Raw genomic sequence first — 22,118 nt, 5'->3', positions numbered from 1 at the left:
TTTAAGCGGCTTAGGTCATGATCCCAGGGTCCTGGGATTGAACCCCAGGTTGGGCTTCCTGCTCAGTGGGGAGTCTTCTTCTTCCTCTCCCTTGGCCTGCTGCTTGCCCTTCTTGTGCTCCCTCTCTCTCTCCATTAAAGAAATAAATAAAATCGAAAGAAAGAAAGAAAAGAAAGAAAGAAAGAAAGAAAGAAAGAAAGAAAGAAAGAAAGAAAGAAAGAGATTATCCCAGATTGGAGGAGACTAAGGAAACATGACAATTAAATGTAATATGTGATTGTGTGATTCTGGATTGAATTCTGGTCGAGAAGGACACCAGTGGGATAATTGATGAAGTTAGAATAAGGTCTGTAGACTAGTTAAAAGTAGTTTATCATCTCAGTTCCTGGTTTTGGCAATTGTACTTCCTCAACATTTGAGGAACTTGGCTGATGGGCATATGGGAACTGTCTACCATTTGCAATTCTTTCGTAAACCTGAAGTTACTTCAAAATATAAAGTTAGGAAAAAAACGTAAAATACAAAATAACATTACCTTGAATTTGTCTCCAAGTACATAATTACGAAAGCCTATAATGTTTATTTTTTCAGATAATCTTCATAACTCAATGAAATAGGTAGGGAGGATTTCAGTTTTATACACAAGACTATTCTGGCCTAAAGAACTTAAAAGACTTGCTTTACACAGATGACAAATTTCTCTGTCAGGGCTTAAACTCAGGTCTCTGGATTCCAGATTTAGGGTTCTTTTCCTTATACCAGAAACTTTGGCTTTGCTTTTTTTTCTCTTGCCTCTATCTGATTACCAAATCAAAGCAAATATTCCTTCATACTTAGCAATTTGCAATAATATTCCTTTCCATCCCCCCTGCCTTCTAGATCCGTGGTTTTCAAGTGTGGCTCACATTTAAATCAGCTGGGGAGCTTTATTAACTATTGATGCCTGCCTCCCACCTCCAGAGAGGCTGATTAATTTGTCTGGGGTATGACCTGGGCTTTAAGAGTTTTAAGAGAATCCCAAGTGATCCCATTGTGTAACCAAGTTTCACAATCGTTATGCCACATAAATAATTGTTGAAATTGTCAGGTTAAAAGAAGGGGAGAGAGGTAGCAGGTTAAAAAAAGGATTATCTAAGGAGAGCTGTTCACAAGATCTGAATGTCAGGACTGAGACTGGGAAGAGATATGGGAACCATCGGCTAACACCATGGGAGTGGACAGCATTGCTTTAAGAGAGTAAGCCAAGTGACAAGAGGAAAGATACAAGATATTTTGTGGTAACAAAGAATATGTGGCTACAGAAATATTTTGAAGCAGAAAGGAAGGATGGTGAGGAGGTTTACCTCAAAGTTGTAGATCAGAGTCATGCGGCCCAGCTCAAGTTCCACCTCCTCACTAAGCCTCCCAGCCCTCCTGGATCTCCCCCTGCTTCAACCCCAGTACCACTTCATGCTCACTCCCACACTATTACCCCTTTCCTATCCACCATGATACTTGACACAGGACTAAACCGGGCTTTAGTAATCCTTGATCACTGGAGGATTTTAAAAGCAACTTCCCATATCACCATTAAGCATGGGGTTCTTGGGGAAAATTTATTGATTGGCTCTTCCTCATTGTGATGGGAGAGAGTTTTGTTTTTGTTTTTGTTTTTCTGAGACCAGGCTCTTCCTTAAAGATTGTGGTCCATGGCACACTACCGGCCAATGTTTGTTTGGCCAGCTCTTCCTCTATAACTTTTTTTCCCAACCCTTCAGGTCTTTGTCCTATAAATTCATAGAAAAACTGTTGGCAAGTGGTTTGCAGCTGGACCTTTGAAAAACAGTACCATCACCCCTGCCCCACTCCTCCCAGCCCCACCCCCAGGCAGTTAATAGGAGAAAGGAATAACTGTGTCACTCCTGGCCTCCAGTTGCTCATCTTGCTCTTAACTTGGAAGCCTCTGGGGCCGAAAGAAACTGGACAAAGTGTGCTGAGGAGCCTAATAGGGCTGGTTCTTTTTCTGAAAGTTCCTTATTGCGGAAAAATAAAATTATGTGTTTAATTTCTGTAACCTGATGCCTGATTTGCCTTGGCAGCCATTCTCCCAGGCTTGGCTGAGAGTCCAGCAATACTACTGATTAATACCAGCTCAACTTGCTCCCCAGAGAAGAAGAGCATTATTTACTTGACCATTTTCTTAAATCTCTTTTAATTTGCATATATTTTAACATGATTTTATTGGCTTTAACATGCTGTATCTGACCACGGGCCCCAGTGAAGCCTTGGGGAAGACTGTTTTGCTCTGTGCACTCACATCCCCATCACAAAACAAGATTTTGTTCAATCCGGTGATTAGAAATGACACATCATGTGTTCTGTTCCTTTTGGGACTGTCAAGTTCTAAATGTACTTTTGTCCCCTGCTGGTCTTCAGGCCACTGGTAGAAAGGGAAGAAGATGATGCTTCCCAGAATTCAAAACAGTGCTTTCTACACTATTCCTTTCTCCCTTCCAACCTTCCTCCACTCCTCCTTCCAGGTCCCTTTGGATGGTGACCCCTGGGCTCGTTCTGCCCCTCCCTTGTAAAGCCCACAGGGATATCAAATAGCGTTTCTCCGAGGGGACACAGAGGACCGAGGAAAGGTTGGGCCCCAGACAGTGCCTGACAGGGAAGTGTAAACACAGCTGCAGAGATGGGAGCAAACTCTCCTCCCTCCTGCCTCCCCACTCCCCACTTCCCCCCTCCCCCAGTTCCCACCCAGAAGTAGGAAAAGGCCACCCTGCTGTGGAGAAACAAACAACAAAACAAAGCAAAGCACAACCTAAAAGCCTGCGTGAAGGTCACCAGAAACTGGGGCTGCTGCCCAGGCCTTGGTGGGGCCAGCTGAAGTGCCAGACCTCTCCCTGAATATTTAGAGGCAAAGGAAGCTCCAAAGCAAGTTGAGGTCTGGACATTACTGAGCCTGGAAACATGGCTCAATTTTTAAAGCCTCTCCACTCCTGGACACTTTGTCCTCTGATCTTAAAAACACAGCTTTCCGCCCCAGGTACTTAGCTCCTGACCCCTAGTTGCATAGGGATCATAATAATGCATTCAATTCAGCAAGTAAGAACAGGCCCACAATAAACCCTTGTTCGTGGCTGTTACAAGTTTAAACTCTGAGCCTGCAAGCCAAAATTTAGAAAGGGCCTCCTTAGCCTTTGTTAATTACAAAATAAATAATTCCAGCAGGAAGGGACTTTCTCTTTTGGGGATTACTTGGGTGGGATTCATGCTTTGCTTTGCACATAGTCTGAAATCTCCAACCCCACAGCTAGGGTGGTGCTGCCCGTTCTTGCTCCCTTGGCACAGTGAATGCAGGGCCTTGATCTCACGGGACACGCCTTTGGCACAGCCTTGCCTGGGAAGTAGCCCCGATCGGGTGGACAGCTAATGAGCTGTGCTTCCTTTCCGGCCATCAGGGTCCTCAACTATAAAACTGCAGAACTAGAAAAGTGATAATAGCCTTCAGACACTGTCCATTCAGTATGTGCCCAGCATTGTGCTGAGTGCTTTACAACAGGTCATCTCATTTCATGTGAAGTCAATAGTATTCTTATCCTCATTTTACAGCTGAGGAAACTAAGCCTTAAAGAGATTCTGGAACTTGTCCAAGGTTACCCAGCTGGTAAGTGGTATGGCCAGGATTTGGGTCCAGTCATTCTGATCCCCAAACCCATGCTCTGAACCTCGTCCCTCTACCTCCTCCTTTCTCTGAGGTCTTCTAGCTCTGATATCATGATTCTGGATTCTCTCCATAGCTTTCTGTTCTCACCAGTGGCGCCAGAAAGAGAAATGTGTTTGGGACTCTGCAAATTCAGAGGAAAACAGTTCCTGAAGGGTAAGGGGCTCCTTACTCCCTGTGTGCTGGAGATGCCAATCAAAGCCAGACACTCGACAGACCCCCATATCAGTAAGGAACAGTCTGTGTGAAAGACAAACAAATCCTAACCAGACAGGAAGGGGGAGTTCCTCTTGTTTCTGTAACTTCCTCTTCTCTCTTCCCTGGCTTATCAGCAGGGTCCCACACTGCTAATGCTATGGCCCTTTGAACCCCACTCTAGCTAGGATGGCATACCAGGCTTCAGAGATGCTTTTGGAGCAAGAAAAGTACATTATACACATCTACAGATTATATCCATGACACTGTACATAAAGGAACAAACATAAATTGCATTTATTTATTTTTTTTAAGATTTTATTTATTTATTTGAGAGAGAGAGAATGAGAGATAGAGAGCACGAGAGGGAAGAGGGTCAGAGGGAGAAGCAGACTCCCTGCTGAGCAGGGAGCCCGATGTGGGACTCGATCCCGGGACTCCAGGATCGTGACCTGAGCCGAAGACAGTCGCTTAACCAACTGAGCCACCCAGGCACCCTAAATTGCATTTATTTACATATTTAACAAATCACCTTTAACATTCATGTAATCACTAGATATTGGACTGTGTGTGAACCTACATTATTTTGTGTAATCCTTGCAGATGCCTGAGAGGTGGACATTGTTAGCCCCATTTTACAGAGAAGAGCACTGAGACTCAGGGAGATTGATAATATTGGCCATGGCCACATGGCTGGTAAGTACAAGGGCTGGAATTCTATCGGGCTCCAAACACTATATTCTTTTAAATAAAAGGAGTGCTGTGTCATGAAAAGAACAAAATTATGGAACTGGAAGGATCCCAGAATATCTTGGAAATGCAGTTGTCATAAGTATATATGTTACAGTATATGACGGTAAATACCATTTATCACATGCTTACTAGCACCGGACGTTCGGTCAAATGCTCGACTGGCATTATCTTTACTGCTGAGTGAGATACACACAGGTAACCCCATTTTGCAGATAAGAAAATATGTTCAGAGGAGTTAAGTAATTGCACAGGGTCACATACAGCTAAATAAGTGATGGAGCTGGGATCCAAACTCAAGCCCACTTGACTCCAAAGTGTGCCACTAAGATAATGGAAATCATCATCATCATCATAAATAATAACAATGATATCCTGCTCTAAGTGCTTTATATCTTATAAGTATTTTTATTATCCCCATTTTGCAGGTGAGGAAAATATTGCCTTTTGTAGTATTACTTAAGCTCACATCACAGATACCATACGTGTTAAACAAACATATACTCCTACTGCCATATTTGCTTAACATGTGTTGGATGTTATGATCTAGAAAATGTTTTCTCTCATAACGTCATGAGTGTTTTTCATCGTCCATCCAATGCTTTAAGGTCTTGGGGAAAAGGATGTGAAAAGATGCTGTCTAGGGTGCCTGGGTGGCTCAGTCTTTGGGCGTCTGCCTTCAGCTCAGGTCATGATCCCAGGGTCCTGGGATCGAGCCCCATATGGGGCTCCCTGCTCCTTGGGAGGCCTGCTTCTCTCTCTCCCACTCCCCCTGCTTGTGTTCCCTCTCTCGCTGTGTCTCTCTCTGTTAAATAAATAAAATCTTTTTAAAAAAAACCTTAAAAAAAGAAAAGATAGTGTCTAGGGGCACCTGGGTGGCTCCATCAGTTGAGCGATTGTCTTCAGCTAGGGTCATGATCCCTGCCTCCGGGGAGCCTGCTTCTCCCTCTCCCTCTGCCTGCCTACTTGTGATCTCTCTCACTCTCTGTCAAATAAGTAAATCAAATCTAAAAAAAAAAAAAAAGATACTGTCTATAAACGAAGCAGGCATAGTTGGAAGAGGGATCTCACTGAGAGAAGCCCCCCCCCCCCCGCCCCGGTGCCATGAGCAATTCTGTTTGGTTGCCCTTCTGGCTGGTCTTCTGCATCCCTTTCTATTTGGGTCTCTCTAGCAGGTTGGCTAGCAAGTTGGCGTCCATCAGGTATTGTGGAGCAGAGGTTAAGGACTTAGGCTTCAGCATCAAGATCTGGATGTCTGCCAATAAGAGTTGCAGGAGCTTGGGCAAATTACTCAATCTCTCTGAGCCTCAGGTTCCTCATGTGTAAATCTGCACCTAATTTATTCATTTTTATTTTTCTGAAGATTATTTATTTATTTATTTATTTATTTATTTGACAGAGAGAGGCATGGCAAGAGAAGGGAACACAAGCAGGGGGAGTGGGAGTGGGAGAAGCAGTCTTCCCGCTGAGCAGGGAGCCTGATGCAGGGCTCGATCCCAGGACCCTGGGATCCCAGGACGACCCTTCACCAAGCTGAAGGCAGAAGTTTAATGAGTGAGCCACCCAGACACCCTATGGCACCTAATTTAATAGAGTTGTGAGTTTTAAATGAAACAATTTGAGCATACTGCCAGGCATCCTGGGGGCATCCCCATGTTATATAACCTCAAAACTCTTGGGGTGTTGGGAATGGGTAGAAGGGTTGCTGGGGATGGTTTCATAGGATAGTCCTGAGCAATGGAGGAAGAGTGAAAGCAACCCTGGCATCTGGCATTGGGTCCTGACAGCAACCATGAGTCAGCCCCAGGTGTCGAGGGACCAGCAGTGTTCTCAGCACTGCTGGGCGTGTGCTATGGTCACTTGGCCATGATCCTCTTCAGTCATGCTGTCTGAATGTCATCCTTATAAATCTGGTCTGGTTTTTTTTTCTTTTCTTCTTCAGAAAAACAGCCTCCACCATGTGATGTCATGGTCTAGCCTGGGTCAGAGAAGGAAGGGAGGAAGAGGTTGTGTGTATAGAGTTGGGTGAAACAGGATCTTTTTATTTCTGGAGGGGTCTATCTGGTCCTGGAAGAAACTATCCTTCTCTCCTCTTTCAACCCCATCTCCAAGACCCAGTAAGAAATCAGTATTTGGATATAGAGTGAGAAGTAGATGATAAATCATAATGCTTAAGACATGAAGCTTAGGGGTGCCTGGGTGGCTCAGTTGGTGAAGCATCTGCCTTGGGCTCTGGTTGTGATCTCAGGGTCATGGGCTTGAGCCTCACGGCAGGCTCCCTGCTCAGCGGGGAGCCTGCTTCTCCCTCTCCCTCTGCCTGCCGCTCCCCCTGCTTGTGCTTTCTTTTTCTCTCTCTCTCTGTCAAATAAATAAATAAAATCTTAGGAAAAAAGAAAAGGGCATGAAGCTTAGTTATCATCAAGCAGTCCTAAGTTCAAATCCTGACTGCCAATTACTACCTCTGAGACCTTGGGCACATTACTCCTGTTTCCCCATTTTACCCACTGATAAGATAACTCTGATGTTATGGTAGTAAGGTTTTAAGAAATACTTGCAAAGCACTCAGCACGTGTGTCAGAGAACACAATTACACATAGTAATTATTCAATAAATGGTAGCTACTATTAAGTCCCTGGCATTGATGAGGAATATGGCTTGATCATTTTCTCTGCTTTTTACCAACTTGAGAGCCAAAGTTTTCTCCAATAACCATTCTTGCCTCTGAGAGATGGCCAGTCTCCTCACACGGAGTGTGCCATCATTCTGGAGATGAGGAGATGGAGAGAGATGGAGTTGTTGTGTCCCTACACCTTTGTCTTCCCTCCCTTAGCTAGCTGGCTCCCTGACTATAGCTCTTCTGGTCATCCCTGCTGCCTCCCTGCCCTCTAAAGAAATCTGTCTCCTCTCTCCAGCTTGGAAGGATCAGCCCCTCCCAGCCAGGACTTCTGGCTCCCTGGACCCTGACTCTCCCCCACATCCTCTCCTGTGCTCTGTTCTTTATTTTGCAAACAGCTGGGGAAGAGGCCAGCGTGTGTGAATGTTTCTACACCGTAGAGATGGTAATCCCAGGATGCTCTGCATGCAGTTTCATTGTGTAGGAGGCCCCCAGTGCTTTTTACTCCCCCCCGCCCCCCCATGTTGTCCTGGATTTGTGTGTGAGTGTGTAGGGGGAAGGCTGAAGATTAGAAATGTCACTCCTAAGGTTCAAGTCACCTCTCCTCTTGCTTCAGGCAGGATGTTCCTTTGCCTTTAACAAGAAGGGAAATTTACATGGCAGTAGGATTCCCACGCAGAAGTCAATCTAGTTTGGGGCCAGAAATCTCAGGTCAATGTCCAGCTGGACCAAAAGTAGATCCCTCTCTTCCTGAGCACTAGGAGTGGGTGTGGGATAGGGACAGAGGACTAAGGAGGTGTGTAGGAAACAAAGAGCAGTCTGCACTGGATATAAGACAAAGACTACAGGTAATACTATACTACAGGTAAAAGGAAAGAAGCACGTCTATATGTGCTATTGTGAAAAGAAGCCCAAGACATATTATTAAGAAAAAAACAAGTCACCAAACAATGGAGATATTAAATCCCATTTATGCTTTTTAAGTCCAAAAAATGTAGGGAAGTGAGTGAGAAAAGAATGAGGGTATAAAGTTTTCTGTGTTTAAATATTTTGCAATGAATATATACTTTTGTATTACTTGCGATTAAAAAGTATATTCTTATAGCAAAAAGTATATATTTTAAGGCAGAAGTGGGCTTGGGAAGGGAAGGGAAGGGAAGGGGGCCCCCAGGGGTGGAAAACAGGACTTCCATAAAAGAACCAGCCTTTGTTCCTGATGAAGCCGTTCTCTGTCCCCTCGCTGCACAACATGGGACTATCTTCTGTATGGCAACTTGGAAGAGGAAAGTGAGGTCTCTGGTCCTCTTTCAGCCCCAAAGGACCCTAATAGCAGACCCCCCAGTTACCAGGATGCCCCCAGGGGTCCATGAAACAGCCAAACAACCAACTGGTAAGCAAAAGGGGAAAGAGGAAAATCAGGGGGAGGGAAAATTCCCAGATTTTCCAACAGGAAGGTTTAGACTCCCAAGTTCAGCAATGACTACAACAAGCTCCCTTTAGGAGGCCTCCACATCATGTTGCAAACTTAACCCCAGCTCCAGGCTAAAGATAACACTTTCTACGGAGTCACCTATATATTACCTTTTGACTCTAATGTCACGTGAAATTGTTGAGCTCCACAGATGTGAAATGACCTGCCCAAGATGACACAGCAACACAGAGACAGAATCTGCCTTCAGAATCCTAACCAGTGCTTGTTTGTTTGATTTTATCAATGATACCATACTGCCCTATTTAAAACCCGTTTGTTTTTGTCAACTTTCATCTTGACCCCAACCCCAGTCCTAATTCACAGTGGACTCAGGTGTTTCTGGCCCCAGCCCCAGTGGAAATGGCTGGTTTATTTCTGTCCCTCCATGTTTCCGCCTCCCATCTCATCAACCAGAAATCTCCCTCCTGACCATGTTTCCTTCTTGAAAAGGGCAATCTTGGGTGGGAGGACACAAATGGATTTAGTCACTGGCCTAAAATGACTCCGAGGCTGTCTAGCTCTTTTCTGCACATTGCAGAAGATGACTATCACCAGGAGGGCTTTGGGGCTCATGCCAAGTGGGCCACCTCCTTTCTTCTTCCAGATGCCTTACTAAGGCAATCTCTTGACCCTAGTGATGGAGGAGGACTACAGGCTTTCAGTGACCATTATGCAAGAGCCTAAGACCCTGAGGTGAAGATTTGAAGAGAGATCATGAAGGATAATTTGTGGTGGGCAGAAATCAGTAAACTGGGACAAGAGCAGCAGCTGAGTCCAGGGGTCAGTGTCTGGGAGTAATTTAGCAAAGTTCAGCGCTGACAGCTGTGTCTGGAGCTGAGCATCAGGGCCAAACCAGCTCCTGGGCTGCTCGGCTGCTTCAAGCTAATGAAGCTCTGGCTTAGGACACAGAGACAGCTGTGGTGTAGCAGAAGTCAGGGCCCCTGGGGCCCCAGGCTCAGCCTGCTGCTTCCCAGCAGTGTGACCTTAGGCAAGTCCTTAAGAAAGAAGAAAAGGAAACATCCACTGAGTGAGTGCAATGCCCTTTCACATGTCATCCTCACTCCTGCTTATCGAGAAGGATAATGTCCCTATCTTACATGGGGAGAAACAGATTGTCAAGGTAACCAAAGTCATTCTGGGCTATCTGGTTGTGGAGCAGGAAGACAGAAGTGGGATTTAGAGCTTCTGAGCTCAAGTTCTGAGCTCTTTCCCCTGAGCTTTAGCTTTTTTTCCCCGTAAAATGGGAACAAAAATGTACCCACTTTGTGAATGAAGTCACCCATAGTAGGTTCTAAACCCTTCCCTTCTCACAACCTTGGCCTTGAAGAGTAGTGGCCACCTTCTTCCTGGGAATGGAGTAATCTTTAACTTTTGCCCCTCCCCCCAATCCGGTTTGTGGCCACTTTCTTAGGAGGAATGAAGTAATCTTACTTTTGCCCTTCCCCCCAACCAGGTTTGTGGATCCAGGTCCCACGAGGTGCCTGGAAGAGAGGGTATTTGGACTCTGGTTTCCCCTCTGCCCCTATCCCCAGGCCTTCTCCCGACTCTGGAGGGCTGGCTCCCTCATCTCCTCCTCCCCAGTTTTGGCAGGCGGGCTAACATCAGTGGGTGTTCCCAGGGAAGGGGAATTCTGAGCCCAGCTCCAGGCGCCCCTTCCCCCACGGCCCAGGGCAACCCCAACCCCCTGCCTTAGATACTGAGGCGTGGAGAGGCCCTCTGAACTCCCAGTCCCTTCCTTCTCCTCCAGGTCCGCGAGAGCAGGTCGCTAACCCCCTTCCTCGCCCCCGCAGCGAAGGAGAAAGGGCGATAGGGTCCCAGGAGCGGATGCTCGGAGACCCGGGCGAGTCCTGGGCGCCACGCGGCTGAGCCCAGGAAATGCATCCCGGTTCTGGGGTTACGAGGGGAGCTGTCCAGCCCCGCAGGGTGAGCTAGAGGAGAGAGTGGGCCAACGTCGACCCCGCGGAGGGAGCGGCGGGCGCCAGGGCCGGGTGGGGCAGCGACTCCCCCTCCAGCTCGCCGGCCCCGGGAGTCGCCCCCGCCCCCCACGTGGCCGCAGCCGTCCCAGCCCCTGCGAGGAAGCGGCGCGGCTTCCTGGGGCTTGGGCCGGGGATATAGGCGCCCCCGCCCGGGCCCGGCTCAGCGCCACCGCCCCTCCTCGCCTGCTCGCCGCGCGATGGCCTCGGTCCGGGCTGAGCGCGCCGCCGGCGGCCCGCGGCTCCCTGCGACCCGCGCCCGGCGACCGGCTGCGCTCCGCCTCCTCCTCCTCCTGGGCGGTGAGCGCTGCGCCCCGGGGCCGGTGTGGGAGGCGCGGGAGGCCCGGAGGGGAGGGGGGCTGGACGGCCGAGACCGAAACGGGCCCTAGGGTGCGGGCGGGACAGCGCTGTCCTCAGACCGTCCCCGGCCCCACTTCGGTGAGGGCTCAGCGCGAGCTGCTTCCCTCTTGTAGGAACCTGGGATGCCGGGGCCCCGCGGAGAGGTCTTGGGAGGTCTGGGGCTGGGGAGGAGGAAGAGGATTTGGGGTGTAGATGTGAGTGGGAGAGAGCTAGTATCAGCCCTCTCTTCCAGTCACTGAGGCACCCCTTGGGGGCCTGGATTATTCCTTTTTCTCTTCTGAAAGTAGCCCTGACTTCCTAGGGTCTCAGATCCCTCCTCCAGACTCCACTGCTTAGATCCCCGCCATCCTATCTCCCTCTCCCATTTCTGTTCACAGCTGTCCTGAAGCCCCAGGAGTCCCTGGCTCAGGTTCCTCCCACTGAAAGCAGTTTGAAGACAAAAGGTGTGTATTCCACGGCTCTGGGAGGGTGGCCTAGGGCAACGAGAGGAGAGCCAGGTCGGAGGGGAGGGTCCCTTTCCCACAACCCCAATTGGCAGCCCATTAAACACCCCTTCTGTTCTCTCCGGGGGTTCCTTGTGGTCCTTCTCCCTCATCCCACATGACCCCCACCCAGCTCTGAGCTGGCTCACCTCACAGGTGGGTTAGAAGACCCCAGAAAAAGTGTGTGGATGTCCTCGTGGGGCTGGCACCTGGAAGGCATTAACATTTTTCTGAATTGAGACTCCTTGGAAAACTTTCTGAGACTCTCCTGGTGTTTGCCATGTTTGAAGACAGGAACAGTGGAAATACCTGGACCGGAGGGCTTGGAGGGAGGGGCAAGGGTGTGGTCAGTGTGAAGCAATCTGTGCCCACAGAGGACAAGATGGAGAACTATGAGAGGACTATCCAGTTTTGCTGGCAATCTTATAAGGAGCAGATGGACTCTATCCCCAAGGATTGGTGTGACTGGGCCATGATTAGCAGGTAGGGGCAGTGCCCGGCAGCTTGGGCCCGGGGTGGGGCCTGCTCCTTGTGGGTGGGCCTTGAGTGAGTGTGGGGCATTCCCCTCTCTGCGCCCAACCCATACTCACTCTAGTCTTCCCTTACCCCCAGGCCTTATAGCGACCTACAGTATTGCTTGGAGCATTTTGCAGAAGTGTTTCACCTGGGCTTCCCCAATCCCCGAGCAGAAGAGATCATCTTTGAGACTCACCAGATCCACTTTGCCAACTGCTCCCTGGTGCAGCCCACCTTATCAGACCCCCCAGAGGATGTGCTCCTGGCCATGATCATAGCCCCAATCTGCCTCATCCCTTTCCTCGTCACCCTTGTGGTGTGGAGGAGTAAAGACAGTGAAGCCCAGGCCTAGGGTGGTATGAGCTTTATCTTCACAGCCATCTTAACCTACTCCCTGCCACCACCAGGTCTCTGTTCCCCTCCCTGCCCTGCCTCTTTCTCTCACTCCCACACCCACCACAGATCCTTGGACTGGTGGAAATGGAAACCAAGTGGTGTCACGGCATAAGTTCTGTAATCTTCAAAATAAAACTTTTTTTTTTGTACTGTCCCCTCCCCAGCCCAGAGTTTCTGCCATTCTCACAGCTCTGGGCCGCGGAACTGGAAGAATCTGGATAGCAGCACTGTTTTGTTCGCTTGCCGGCTCCCCCCACCTGAAGGCCACCCCCTCCACTGCTTCCTCCCAAGGCGGGGCCTTTCCTGTCCTTACCCAAAGCCAGCACCAGGAAACATACAGGAAAGAGACTCCCTTCCGGTCTGGACAGCAGCTGGGGAGGTGTGGGGGGAGGAGCAAGGGTGGAATCTCTGCTGTGACTCCTGCAAGAAGGAAGGGGGACCATCCAGGAGCTCCGAATTTTCCTCTTCTTCATGCCTCAGTTTACTCCCAGGGCCCGGGAATAGGAACTGTGATATGACCAAGAAGAGTCCATCCCTAAGGACCTCAGGATTGAGGGCAAGGGCAGTGGGGACTTACTCTACTAAGTTCACCACAGGACTCCCCTTCCAGGTCCCTGGCCTCATCCTATGTTGTCCTGGACCCTGGGGGTGTGGCCTATAGCCTGGCAGCACACTGCCTCCTGGTGTCCACTAGAGCTAACAGCCAGGAGATGGACATGATCTGGAAGAAGCTCAAAGCTGAGGAGACTGGACCCTGGGATCAGACATCTATCATCTCCATAGCACTCACTAGTTCTTAGCTGGAACTAAGTCAGCTCTCAGCTTCCTAAGCCATACTGATACTCCCTTAAGACAGCTTCCCACTTTCTAGGGACATACCTAGTCTCTGAACTCATTATTTCATATACCCTCTTACATGTTCCCCAGACGGTGAGGCCCAGTTGTTCGACAGAGGACCGTAACCTCCAGTTCTTCCAGATCATCAAAAATACAAGAGAACAACTTCGTTCTCCATAAACACACCTATTTATTCTTTATGTCACCTGGAGCCTCTTCAGGGACTTTTCCTCCCCCCCTCCCTTGCTGAAATATTTACCTCTCTGAGAACATGCATATCCATTTCCTGGGACATGCCCATCCATTCCATAGATATATACCTGTATGCTTCCTAGAATGTATCTATTCATCCTCTGAGACAGACTTCTCTTCTCAGGACATGCCTGTCTCTCTAGAGGCATCTCTGTTTCCTGGGGCATTTTAAGTTTTCACCTGAGATAAGTCTTTCCTCTGTTTCCACGAATGCACTGGTCTTCCCCAGGGATATATCTGTTCACTTCTTGGCCCATATTTGCCTTCCTGTGTTTTACTAATATGCATCAAGGGCATGCTGGTATAAGATACTGTGTACGGTATATTTTGTTGGAAAAATAAGTTAGATAAGGCTTAGTTTCTGCTCTCAATGGCTTCCATCTAATAGGGGAGGTGACACGTACACAAATAAACAAAAGCAATGGAGTGTGTGATGAGAGTCATGCAAGGGATACAAACCAAATGTTATCTAAGTGCAAAAAAATGAGGGGTCACATCTAGCTGAGGTGTGATCACAGGAGGGTGATTGTGGAATTAGTATATGACTAGACCTTAAGATGGAGTGCATTTCCCCTAGGGAAGAGAATAAAAAAAAACAGGGGTGAATTAGGAAATTATTGTAATATTCCAGGCTTGAGAAAAAGAGGACATGGGCCAAAGGAGTGATGAATGAGGAAGTAGAAAATAAAAAGTAGGAGAGATGATTAAAAGCAAGGGAGGGAATCAGCAGGATTTGGAAATGAAGGAGAGGAGAGGTTAGGGCTGACTCAGGCTTTGAATCTGAGTTACTAGGGCAATGATGGAAGTAATGATAGAAAATGGCTATTAGGAAGAGGAGCTGGCAAGAAGATTCTTGGATGTACAATATGAGCTGCCAGTAGAACAAGCTTTTATGTCCCACAGAGAGTTAGAAATGGGAGGAGTGGTGGTGGTGGTGGTGGAAATACAGATTTAGGAGTGTTTTGCACAGAAATGCCAAGTGAAGCCATGAAAAGGATGAAAGTTCTCAAGACAGAGGGTGTGTTGAAAAGAAAGCTGAGGTTAGAGTCTTAGGAAATACACACATTTAAAGAATGAGGGGGAAATGAGACAAAGAGAAAGATCAGAGAGACAGTGGCAGAACAAGCATAAAGCAGTGCCATGGAAGCAAAGGAGATAGTGCCCTTTGAAAGAACATTATCAATTGAATGGTTCATCCATTCATGCAACAGATATTTGCTGGGCACTTTGGTAGATCAGGCACTGTGCACAATGAAGGATGGACTTGAGTGGGGGAAAGGTTAAAGATCAGATAGGAAATTGAGAGGGTGACAAAGTCAAGGAAACTGTACATATTTTCAAATATGGGTGACCTGAGCATGTTTGTCAACTAGGGGAGAGGAGCCAGAGGAAAAAAAAAAAAGAGGGAAGATGATATACAAAGAAGTCCTAGAGGCAGTTGGAAAGGAGAGGTAAGGGCGCTGGGTGGCTCAGTTGGTTAAGCGACTGCCTTCAGCTCAGGTCATGATCCTGGAGTCCCGGGATCGAGTCCCACATGGGGCTCCTTGCTCAGTAGGGAGTCTGCGTCTCCCTCTGACCCTCTTCCCTCTCGTGCTCTCTATCTCTCATTCTCTCTCTCTCAAATAAATAAATAAAATCTTTAAAAAAAAAAGGAAAGGAGAGGTAAGAAGATATGCCAAAGGGTTGGTCTTGTAAAGGAAGAGGGACACTTCTTCCTTTGAGTCCAAAAGAAAGACGTAAGAGTGGAAAGGAATTCTTGTGGGAAGAATCAAGTGTGGTGACAGACAGAGGAGGAACGACCAGGAGCTTCAAATGCTTGGCCTCAAGTTCACAAAATAGGAAGGGCATTCTGCAGAGAGAAAGAAGATGGAGACAGGTGGAATGACTTGATGAATGGAAACATTTGAAGAGTTACCTGGAGGGATGTGACAGGGAGTCAATAAAAGACAGTGCTGGGCTGCACTGAGAGCCCAGCAGTGAGGTTAGTCGGAACCTGGGGCTCAGCCAGCATGTTCTGTGGTTTTCTTCCAGTGGTACAAATCGGCAGGAGTTGGGGGAGGGGTAGAGGAACAACAACCCTGGTTTGTTAAGTGACAGCAGGTAGGCAAGCAAGGGGACAGAATGGGGTAGTCTAGACTGGGTAAGGAGTCAAATAAGACCAAAATGGGTCTGGGGACTTGAGACTAGGAAAGTGAGGGCGTGAGAGATAGATGGCTGTGGTCAAAGCGGGCAGCTCTGAATCATGGAAGCCGAAACTTTTCCAGCGATAAAAGGTACAAATGTGCTCCTACGGGTGCCGCAGGAGACCAGGGAATGGTGCGGTCGAAGGACATAGCAATTGAAGAGACTGGGGAATTGTGAAGTGTTTGTTAAATGCAACTGACATGGATGTTAATATTAAAAGCAGCTGAGCAGAGGGGAAACAAGCCTAGGCAGTTCTATCAAACTGTGCCGCTTTGGAGAAGTCACTGCCCTTCTCTAGAGCTGAATGAGAAGACTTCTCGGGGGCTCTAAAAGGATTTTTAGGATAAGGGTAAGGGACTGGCTGATCAGCAGGATCCCTTCCGTTGGGCCGCCCCTCTCCGAAGAGGCGTCCGGAACCTTTCTGCTGTGCTTTTTGCCCGGACGTGCCGAAGCGGAGGCCGGAAGTCCTTTGCCCGCAGGTTCCGGGTTTCCTGGGCTACTACAATGGCGATGAGTTTCGAGTGGCCGTGGCAGTATCGCTTCCCGCCCTTCTTTACGTGAGGCTCAGACCCCGAGAAGCCCCGCTGTGCCTCCCTCCCCTGCCCCGGACCCCGGGCTCAGCCCTGATGCTTCAAATGGGGAGGGGGAGAAAGGACCCGATCGCCACCACCCTCAGTCCCCCACTTTGTCCCCCAGAAGCGCCTCCGGCAAGTGCTGCCTCTCGCTCTCTCACGCCCTCTAATTCTGCGCCCCACCCCCTTCACCCGGCAGGTTGCAGCCGAACGTGGACACTCGGCAGAAGCAGCTGGCCGCCTGGTGCTCGCTGGTCCTGTCCTTCTGCCGCCTGCACAAACAGTCCAGCATGACGGTGATGGAAGCTCAGGAGAGCCCGCTCTTCAACAACGTGAAGCTACAGCGTATCCTCCCTCAGGCTCTTCCACAGCCCACACACATGCACTTCCACGCTTTCCCACATGCCCAGACTTCACACCCCCCCTTCACCCACCGTAGGCAGATTCCCACCCAAACTGGACTTGGGAAAGAGCTAGTATGTGTTAGCTGACTTCCATTTTATCCCCAAACCCCAATGCAAATGCAGCCTCAAACCCTCTTGTCCTAGCCAGTGACAAGTACCCAGGTGTCATTCAGGTCTTAGAATCTCTGCCCTGAAGCCAAGTTCCAAGCTTTTCAACCCAAGCCCTTTTGACTCTGAATCTCCTGTCCTCTTACTGAGTGAAGCTCAAACTCTGGTACTACCTTTAGTAATTTTCTCCACCTACTCTCTTCCTCCCAGGAAGTAAAGGTCATTGGTTTTTGCTGCCTGATTCATACCTAAAGTATCTGTGGAGAAAGTCTGAAGGAAGGAGAGAGGACAGAGGGTGACAGGTGATAGTACTATTCATTTCTAAAGCTCTTCCCTTTTTTTTTTTTTTAAAGATTTTATTTATTTGACAGAGCACAAGCAGAAGGAGAGAGAGGGAGAAGCAGGCTCCCTCCTGAGCAAGGAGCCCGATGTGGGACTCGATCCCAGGACCCTGGGATCATGACCCGGGCCAAAGGCAGCCGCTTAACCAACTGAGCTACCCAGGCGTCCCTAAAGCTCTTCCCTTTAATTGGACTAGTTTTTTACCTTCCTCCCCCCGATATCCAGGAAATGCCAATTTATAGCCTGTTGGGGAATTGCACATATATGTATGTGGGAGGGAGAGGAAGGGGACAGATGGTTCTCAACATGATACTGGCCCTGAGAATTTTTATCCCACCCAACTCAGTCCATCAATGCCCTTCCCTTAACTTTAAACCAGGGAAACTCCCTGTGGAATCAATCCAGGTTGTATTAGAGGAACTAAGGAAGAAAGGTGGGTTCAGGTCCTCAGATTTCCTTATTTTTCCTCCTACTTGGGCCTTCCTGAGGGCAGATTGGCACAAGTCTTTGCCTTTTTTTTTTTTTTTAAGATTTTAGTTTTTATTTTTTTAATTTTTTTGAAGATTTTTTATTTATTTGACAGAAACAAAGCGAGAGAAGGAACACAAGCAGGGGGAGTGGGAGAGGGAGAAGCAGGCTTCCTGCTGAGCAGGGAGCCCGATGTGGGGCTTGATCCCTGAAGCCTGGGATCATGACCTGAGCCGAAGGCAGCCGCTTAACGACTGAGCCACCCAGGCGCCCCTTTAAGATTTTACTTTTAATCTTTATAGCCTATGTGGGGCTCGAACCCACAACCTCAAGATCAAGAGTCACCCACTCTACCAGCTGTGCCAGCCAGGTGCCCCACAAGTATTCGCTTTTAACAACTTTTTTCTCTCCCTGGCTTGGAGCCCATAGTGTTCTGTACAGTAGATAGATAGTCCAATTCCCCAGGTCCTTTTTCCCTATTGGTATTCACCACTGAAGTGTCTCCATCTGTGTTCTGAGACCTGGAGAGAGGTAGAAGGAGAATTGGTGCATTGCAGATAGTAATAATAAAACAGATCTTGAATTTCCGTTTCTGAAAGCTGAGTCTCTTCCACTGTGTTCCACCTTGGTTTTGCCTTCTGTCCTTTAGCATAAGATGCTTTCATAAGTATCTGTTTTGCAGGGAACCTGGAGTGGTTGGATAAGAACAAGTCTAGCTTCCTGATCATGTGGCGAAGGCCAGAAGAATGGGGGAAACTCATCTATCAGTGGGTGAGACTATTCTGCCACAGTGACCCATGGCAGAGAATCGTATCTACGTTCAGCAGATACCTGGTGTTCCCAGGTCTAGACTGAGCAAAGTGGGAAGGGGCAAAAAGAGGAAGTATACGTCTTCCAGGCAAGCCTCTTTCAGTGACTCAGTTTCCCTGGCTGTATAGAACTTCCCTGCCTTTGACTGTAGGAGGCGAGAGGCTACATGAGGCCATGTTTGGAGAATGCAGTGCTGGGAACCATGAGTACTATTGTTGGCCGGATTCTCTGGCCACAGAAGATAAATGAGGAAAGGAAGGAGGAAAAAAAAAGCCTGGGGCCCCTCCCCCTCTGCACCCTTTGGGGTTGTCTGCCATATGAATGAAACATTCTGAACTGGTGTGGGTGTGGGGACAAACTCTCTGCACCACAAGCCCTAAACTTTCCCAGGGGAGAGAAGAGGGGAAGAAGCATCAACAACCCAAATATAACAAACTCATGCCACCTATTCCTGAACAGGAAAACAGAATGAGAGATCACTACTCAGACATGTGAAGGCCTGTGGTTTAGTGGTTCCGTGCATGTGTGTACACGTATAAATATAGCACCTGTGGGGTTTGCGGTGTTTAGGCCACTCCTGCCAGGGTGACAGTGAGCCTGGGTTTGGGAATAGGTGCCATTCCTGGGTCAGATAGGTGGAGCTGGTGAGCTCACCTTCTCCCAGGAGATTTCCGGTCCTTATTCAATCCCTGTTTTCTGTGTCCATAGGTTTCCAGGAGTGGCCAGAACAACTCCGTGTTCACCCTATATGAACTGACCAATGGGGACGACACAGAGGATGAGGGTAATGCTTCTCCCTTTCCCCCCAGTTTTGTCATCTGAATCCTCTCCAGTCTTTGTTTGACAGTCAGACTTCCCATCCCTGCCTCTGAATTCCAAATACATGATGCAAGGCCTCTTAACCCATGTCCAAGGTTTCCCTAAACCACCTGAATTTATATCCAAAATACTCCCAAGTTTTGTCTGTGGGGATGTATGTGCATTTTTCTAGGGATAGAGTCTATATTAAAAGATTTTCAAGGGTATCTGTGACCCATGAAAAGTTAAGAATTACTGGTGTAGATGCCAAATGAGGAACTGGGGCGGGAGATTAAGCCGAAAATCTCATTCCTTGCTGACACAGGCCTTTCTTTCACCCTTTATACTTATAGAGGGCTCAAGATTTGTGGGCATCAGCTGAAGGGTTTGGGCCTATACCCCCACCCCCACCCCCAGGCCTTTTAAATACTTTGGTTTCGGGCCAGGCAAGGATTTGTATACTGTTTCATTTTTTACATAGTGTAAATATATTCTTAGCTCTTTTATCTCTGGCTTCATATTCTGATCCCCAGGATCACCAAAAGTTCCAGTCTCAGCTGGGGAAAAAAGGGCATCTCCCCTTTCTGCCAGGCCCTGGCTGCCATAACAAAGTTTAGAGCTCTTGGCTGTTACCCCCCTGCCCTGCAGGCCTCTGCTTGCTACTCCCACCATCACCCCATGACTTCAGTGCTGCAGCCTTGCCCAGCCACCACTCATGCTGGGCAAAGCTGGAGGCTTCCTCAGAAAGCAAGCTCCCTGACTCAAGAGGTAGGCCCCCGTAGGGGGTGAGGTGTGCGAACCTGTTAGGGCTTGCCACCTGCTTCTCACCTCTCCCTGCAGTATCTTGCCATATCTCCAGATACTCAGCTGGCCCTTGGCTCCCAGCCTTGTTCCTTTTAACTAGGAAAGGGCAGATACCCATGCTGGACTTTTAACAGTCTCCTGGTCAGAGGTATGGCTACACTTCTTTGTGTTAGGACAGGTGCTCCTGATAGGTACCAGTGTGAAACTAGGGTCAGAATCCAGTGACAAGGACCTTGACCTTCCTAGGCTTCACTGTTCCCCACTCTGTGGCCCACAAGCAGGTGGTGTCATTCTTGTACATCAGACACTCATGGCATGGGGGTGGGGGATACATGTGAGGGTTGAGTCTGACAGAATAACCTGGAAGGGGAGAATAAGCATGAACTCTCATTTCATGCTGACTCAGGCTTTCTTTCACCCCTTACTCTAAGGAGTTCCTAGGAAGGGTTGATGGCAGCTGCAGCAGTATAGATGGCACATGTCTCCCCTAGCCTCCAGGTCTCAGCTTCCAGCTAGACTCTTCTTCTCAGGGGCCTTGAGCCCCCAGAAGCTGAGTGTCCCTGACTCCCCATCTCTCCCTATCCAGAGTTCCATGGGCTGGATGAAGCAACCCTGCTTCGGGCTCTGCAGGCTCTACAGCAGGAGCACAAGGCTGAGATCATCACTGTCAGCGAAGGCCGAGGTGTCAAGTTCTTCTAGCAGAGACCTGTCTCCATTTACTTCTTACCTCCCACCCTTCTAGGGCTTTCAAAGGGAGACCCACAGACTGGATCTGTGACTCCACCAGACTCAAAAGGGCTCCAGTCCAGGGATGAGGTTTCCCACTTAACTCCGTGTGTATGTCTCTGGGGACGGGTGAGGCTGAGGCGCCAGGGAGAAAAGATGTGCTTCTCTTTGCCCTACCTCTTCTCCCATCCTAGACTGTCCCTGAGCCAGGGTCTGTAAACCTTTAACTCCACATGTGTTCACACACGTTAAGTACATACACACGCACGCCTGCACAAGCTTCTGTCTCTCCCCCTTCCCACCCCCTTTAGCTGCTATTGCCTCCCCTCTCAGGCTGGTGCTGGATCCTTCCTAGGGGATGGGAGAAGCCCTGGCTGCAGGCAGCCTTCCAGGCAATATGAAGACAGGAGGCCCAGGAAGGGGCCTGGCAGTGAGAGGCGAGGCTGGACACTGATTTATGATATTAAAAAGCTCAACCCCACTTGCCTGCCTGCCATTGGAAGTTACTACTGGAATGGGCATGGGGAGAGCTGCGAAGCGTTGCCCCCTGAGTGAATACCAGCCTAGGAGAGGGGAGAGGGCTTTGGCCTTTGTAAATGAAAAGGTCCTCCAGTGCTGGCAGGCTCCAGTGAGTCTGTGGTTTTACATCTGCTGGGTGGGCTGTGTGGGGGAGTGCTGATGGAACACAGCTTGGGGACAGACTTTCTTTCTCTGAATTGGAGCAACTTAATGGCTTCCCCTTCCCTCACCATCTCCCCCCATGAAAGTCCTGAACCACTCTGAAGCCTCTCCCTCTGTCCTTCTGGTCTGGGTGGGGTAGTTGAGGCCAAGGGGACCTGAAGGGGTGAAAACCGGACATGGACTTTGGTTTATTGGGAACTTTGGCAAACAGAAGGAGGAAGGAGAGCCCACATAGCAAAAACAGCTACTGCGGCCAGGGCCAGGCTGCGGCCAAGGTAGGGAGGTGGAGGGTATGGGTGACCGGGTCCTTGGCTTGGGGGAGGGTCTTGCCCTGGGGTGCGCACACCCATCCCTCTACAGCCCAGAGGGACAGCGGCTTGGGAGAAAACTAGACCTTTCCACTGTTTCGTCGACCTGGAGCTGCCCCGGGCAAACAGGAGGGGGTGGCGCTACTTTATCTGGGGCGTGCAGGCCGGTGGTAACCTTCCCTTGTGCCACCCCCCTTTCTAGGGCCCGAGAGCCGCGGTCACGTTTCCTCTCCCAGTCCCAGCATCGTGCCTCCCTCACCCCCTGCCCCCCGCCCCCAAACAGGTTTGCGCCCTAGTGCGGGAGGACACACCTCCGTCTCGTACCCGGTCCGCCTCGGAATGAGCCTGCAGGCGGGTGCGC

The 22,118-nt window shown here is 49.1% G+C and overlaps 3 protein-coding genes across 4 annotated transcripts in view; 2 read left to right on the top strand and 1 right to left on the bottom strand.

The window, feature by feature from the left end:
- EZH1 (enhancer of zeste 1 polycomb repressive complex 2 subunit) overlaps nt 1–11,855 on the bottom strand; it is a 43,322-nt gene extending 31,467 nt beyond the window's left edge. Inside the window, exon 1 of the mRNA XM_028094010.2 lies at nt 11,701–11,855. The gene's annotated coding sequence lies outside the window, so the exon portion shown is untranslated. The remainder of the gene's footprint in view (nt 1–11,700) is intronic.
- On the top strand, nt 10,693–12,617 carry RAMP2 (receptor activity modifying protein 2). 2 transcript variants are annotated; one of them, XM_088028260.1, is made up of 4 exons: nt 10,693–11,009; nt 11,447–11,512; nt 11,842–12,034; nt 12,164–12,617. In XM_088028260.1, the coding sequence occupies exons 1-4, from the start codon at nt 10,910–10,912 to the stop codon at nt 12,417–12,419; spliced, it is 615 nt and encodes a 204-aa protein (XP_087884386.1). In that variant the 5' UTR covers nt 10,693–10,909; the 3' UTR covers nt 12,420–12,617. The 2 variants fall into 2 exon arrangements, with proteins under 2 accessions (XP_087884386.1, XP_027949813.1); XM_028094012.2 differs by having other exon boundaries at nt 10,806–11,009; nt 11,926–12,034.
- Nucleotides 12,618–16,190: 3,573 nt separating this feature from the next.
- VPS25 (vacuolar protein sorting 25 homolog) lies at nt 16,191–21,249 on the top strand. Its single transcript, XM_028094072.2, has 6 exons — nt 16,191–16,293; nt 16,508–16,653; nt 17,542–17,595; nt 18,313–18,401; nt 19,149–19,224; nt 20,629–21,249. Exons 1-6 carry the CDS (start codon nt 16,241–16,243, stop codon nt 20,739–20,741), a joined length of 531 nt encoding a protein of 176 aa, XP_027949873.1. The 5' UTR covers nt 16,191–16,240; the 3' UTR covers nt 20,742–21,249.
- The last annotated feature ends 869 nt before the right edge of the window (nt 21,250–22,118 follow it).

Source organism: Eumetopias jubatus, unplaced genomic scaffold, assembly GCF_037043125.1.
Source record: "Eumetopias jubatus isolate StellerSeaLion01/CBP00866 unplaced genomic scaffold, mEumJub1_p1.0 scaffold_10, whole genome shotgun sequence".
Lineage (NCBI taxonomy): Eukaryota > Metazoa > Chordata > Mammalia > Carnivora > Otariidae > Eumetopias > Eumetopias jubatus.
Note: the sequence above shows the minus strand (reverse complement) of the source record. Positions and strands in the feature narration are given on the sequence as shown.

What these genes read in the sequence shown, in the direction of transcription:
- VPS25 (XM_028094072.2), top strand. Translation starts at nt 16,241, where the DNA reads ATGGCGATGAGTTTCGAGTGGCCGTGGCAGTATCGCTTCCCGCCCTTC. An exon ending in CGCTTCCCGCCCTTCTTTAC is followed by an intron (nt 16,294 to 16,507) that starts GTGAGGCTCAGA and finishes TTCACCCGGCAG; the next exon opens with GTTGCAGCCGAACGTGGACA. An exon ending in CAACAACGTGAAGCTACAGC is followed by an intron (nt 16,654 to 17,541) that starts GTATCCTCCCTC and finishes ACTTTAAACCAG; the next exon opens with GGAAACTCCCTGTGGAATCA.
- RAMP2 (XM_088028260.1), top strand. Translation starts at nt 10,910, where the DNA reads ATGGCCTCGGTCCGGGCTGAGCGCGCCGCCGGCGGCCCGCGGCTCCCT. An exon ending in AAGCAGTTTGAAGACAAAAG is followed by an intron (nt 11,513 to 11,841) that starts GTGTGTATTCCA and finishes CCATGTTTGAAG; the next exon opens with ACAGGAACAGTGGAAATACC. An exon ending in GACTGGGCCATGATTAGCAG is followed by an intron (nt 12,035 to 12,163) that starts GTAGGGGCAGTG and finishes CCTTACCCCCAG; the next exon opens with GCCTTATAGCGACCTACAGT.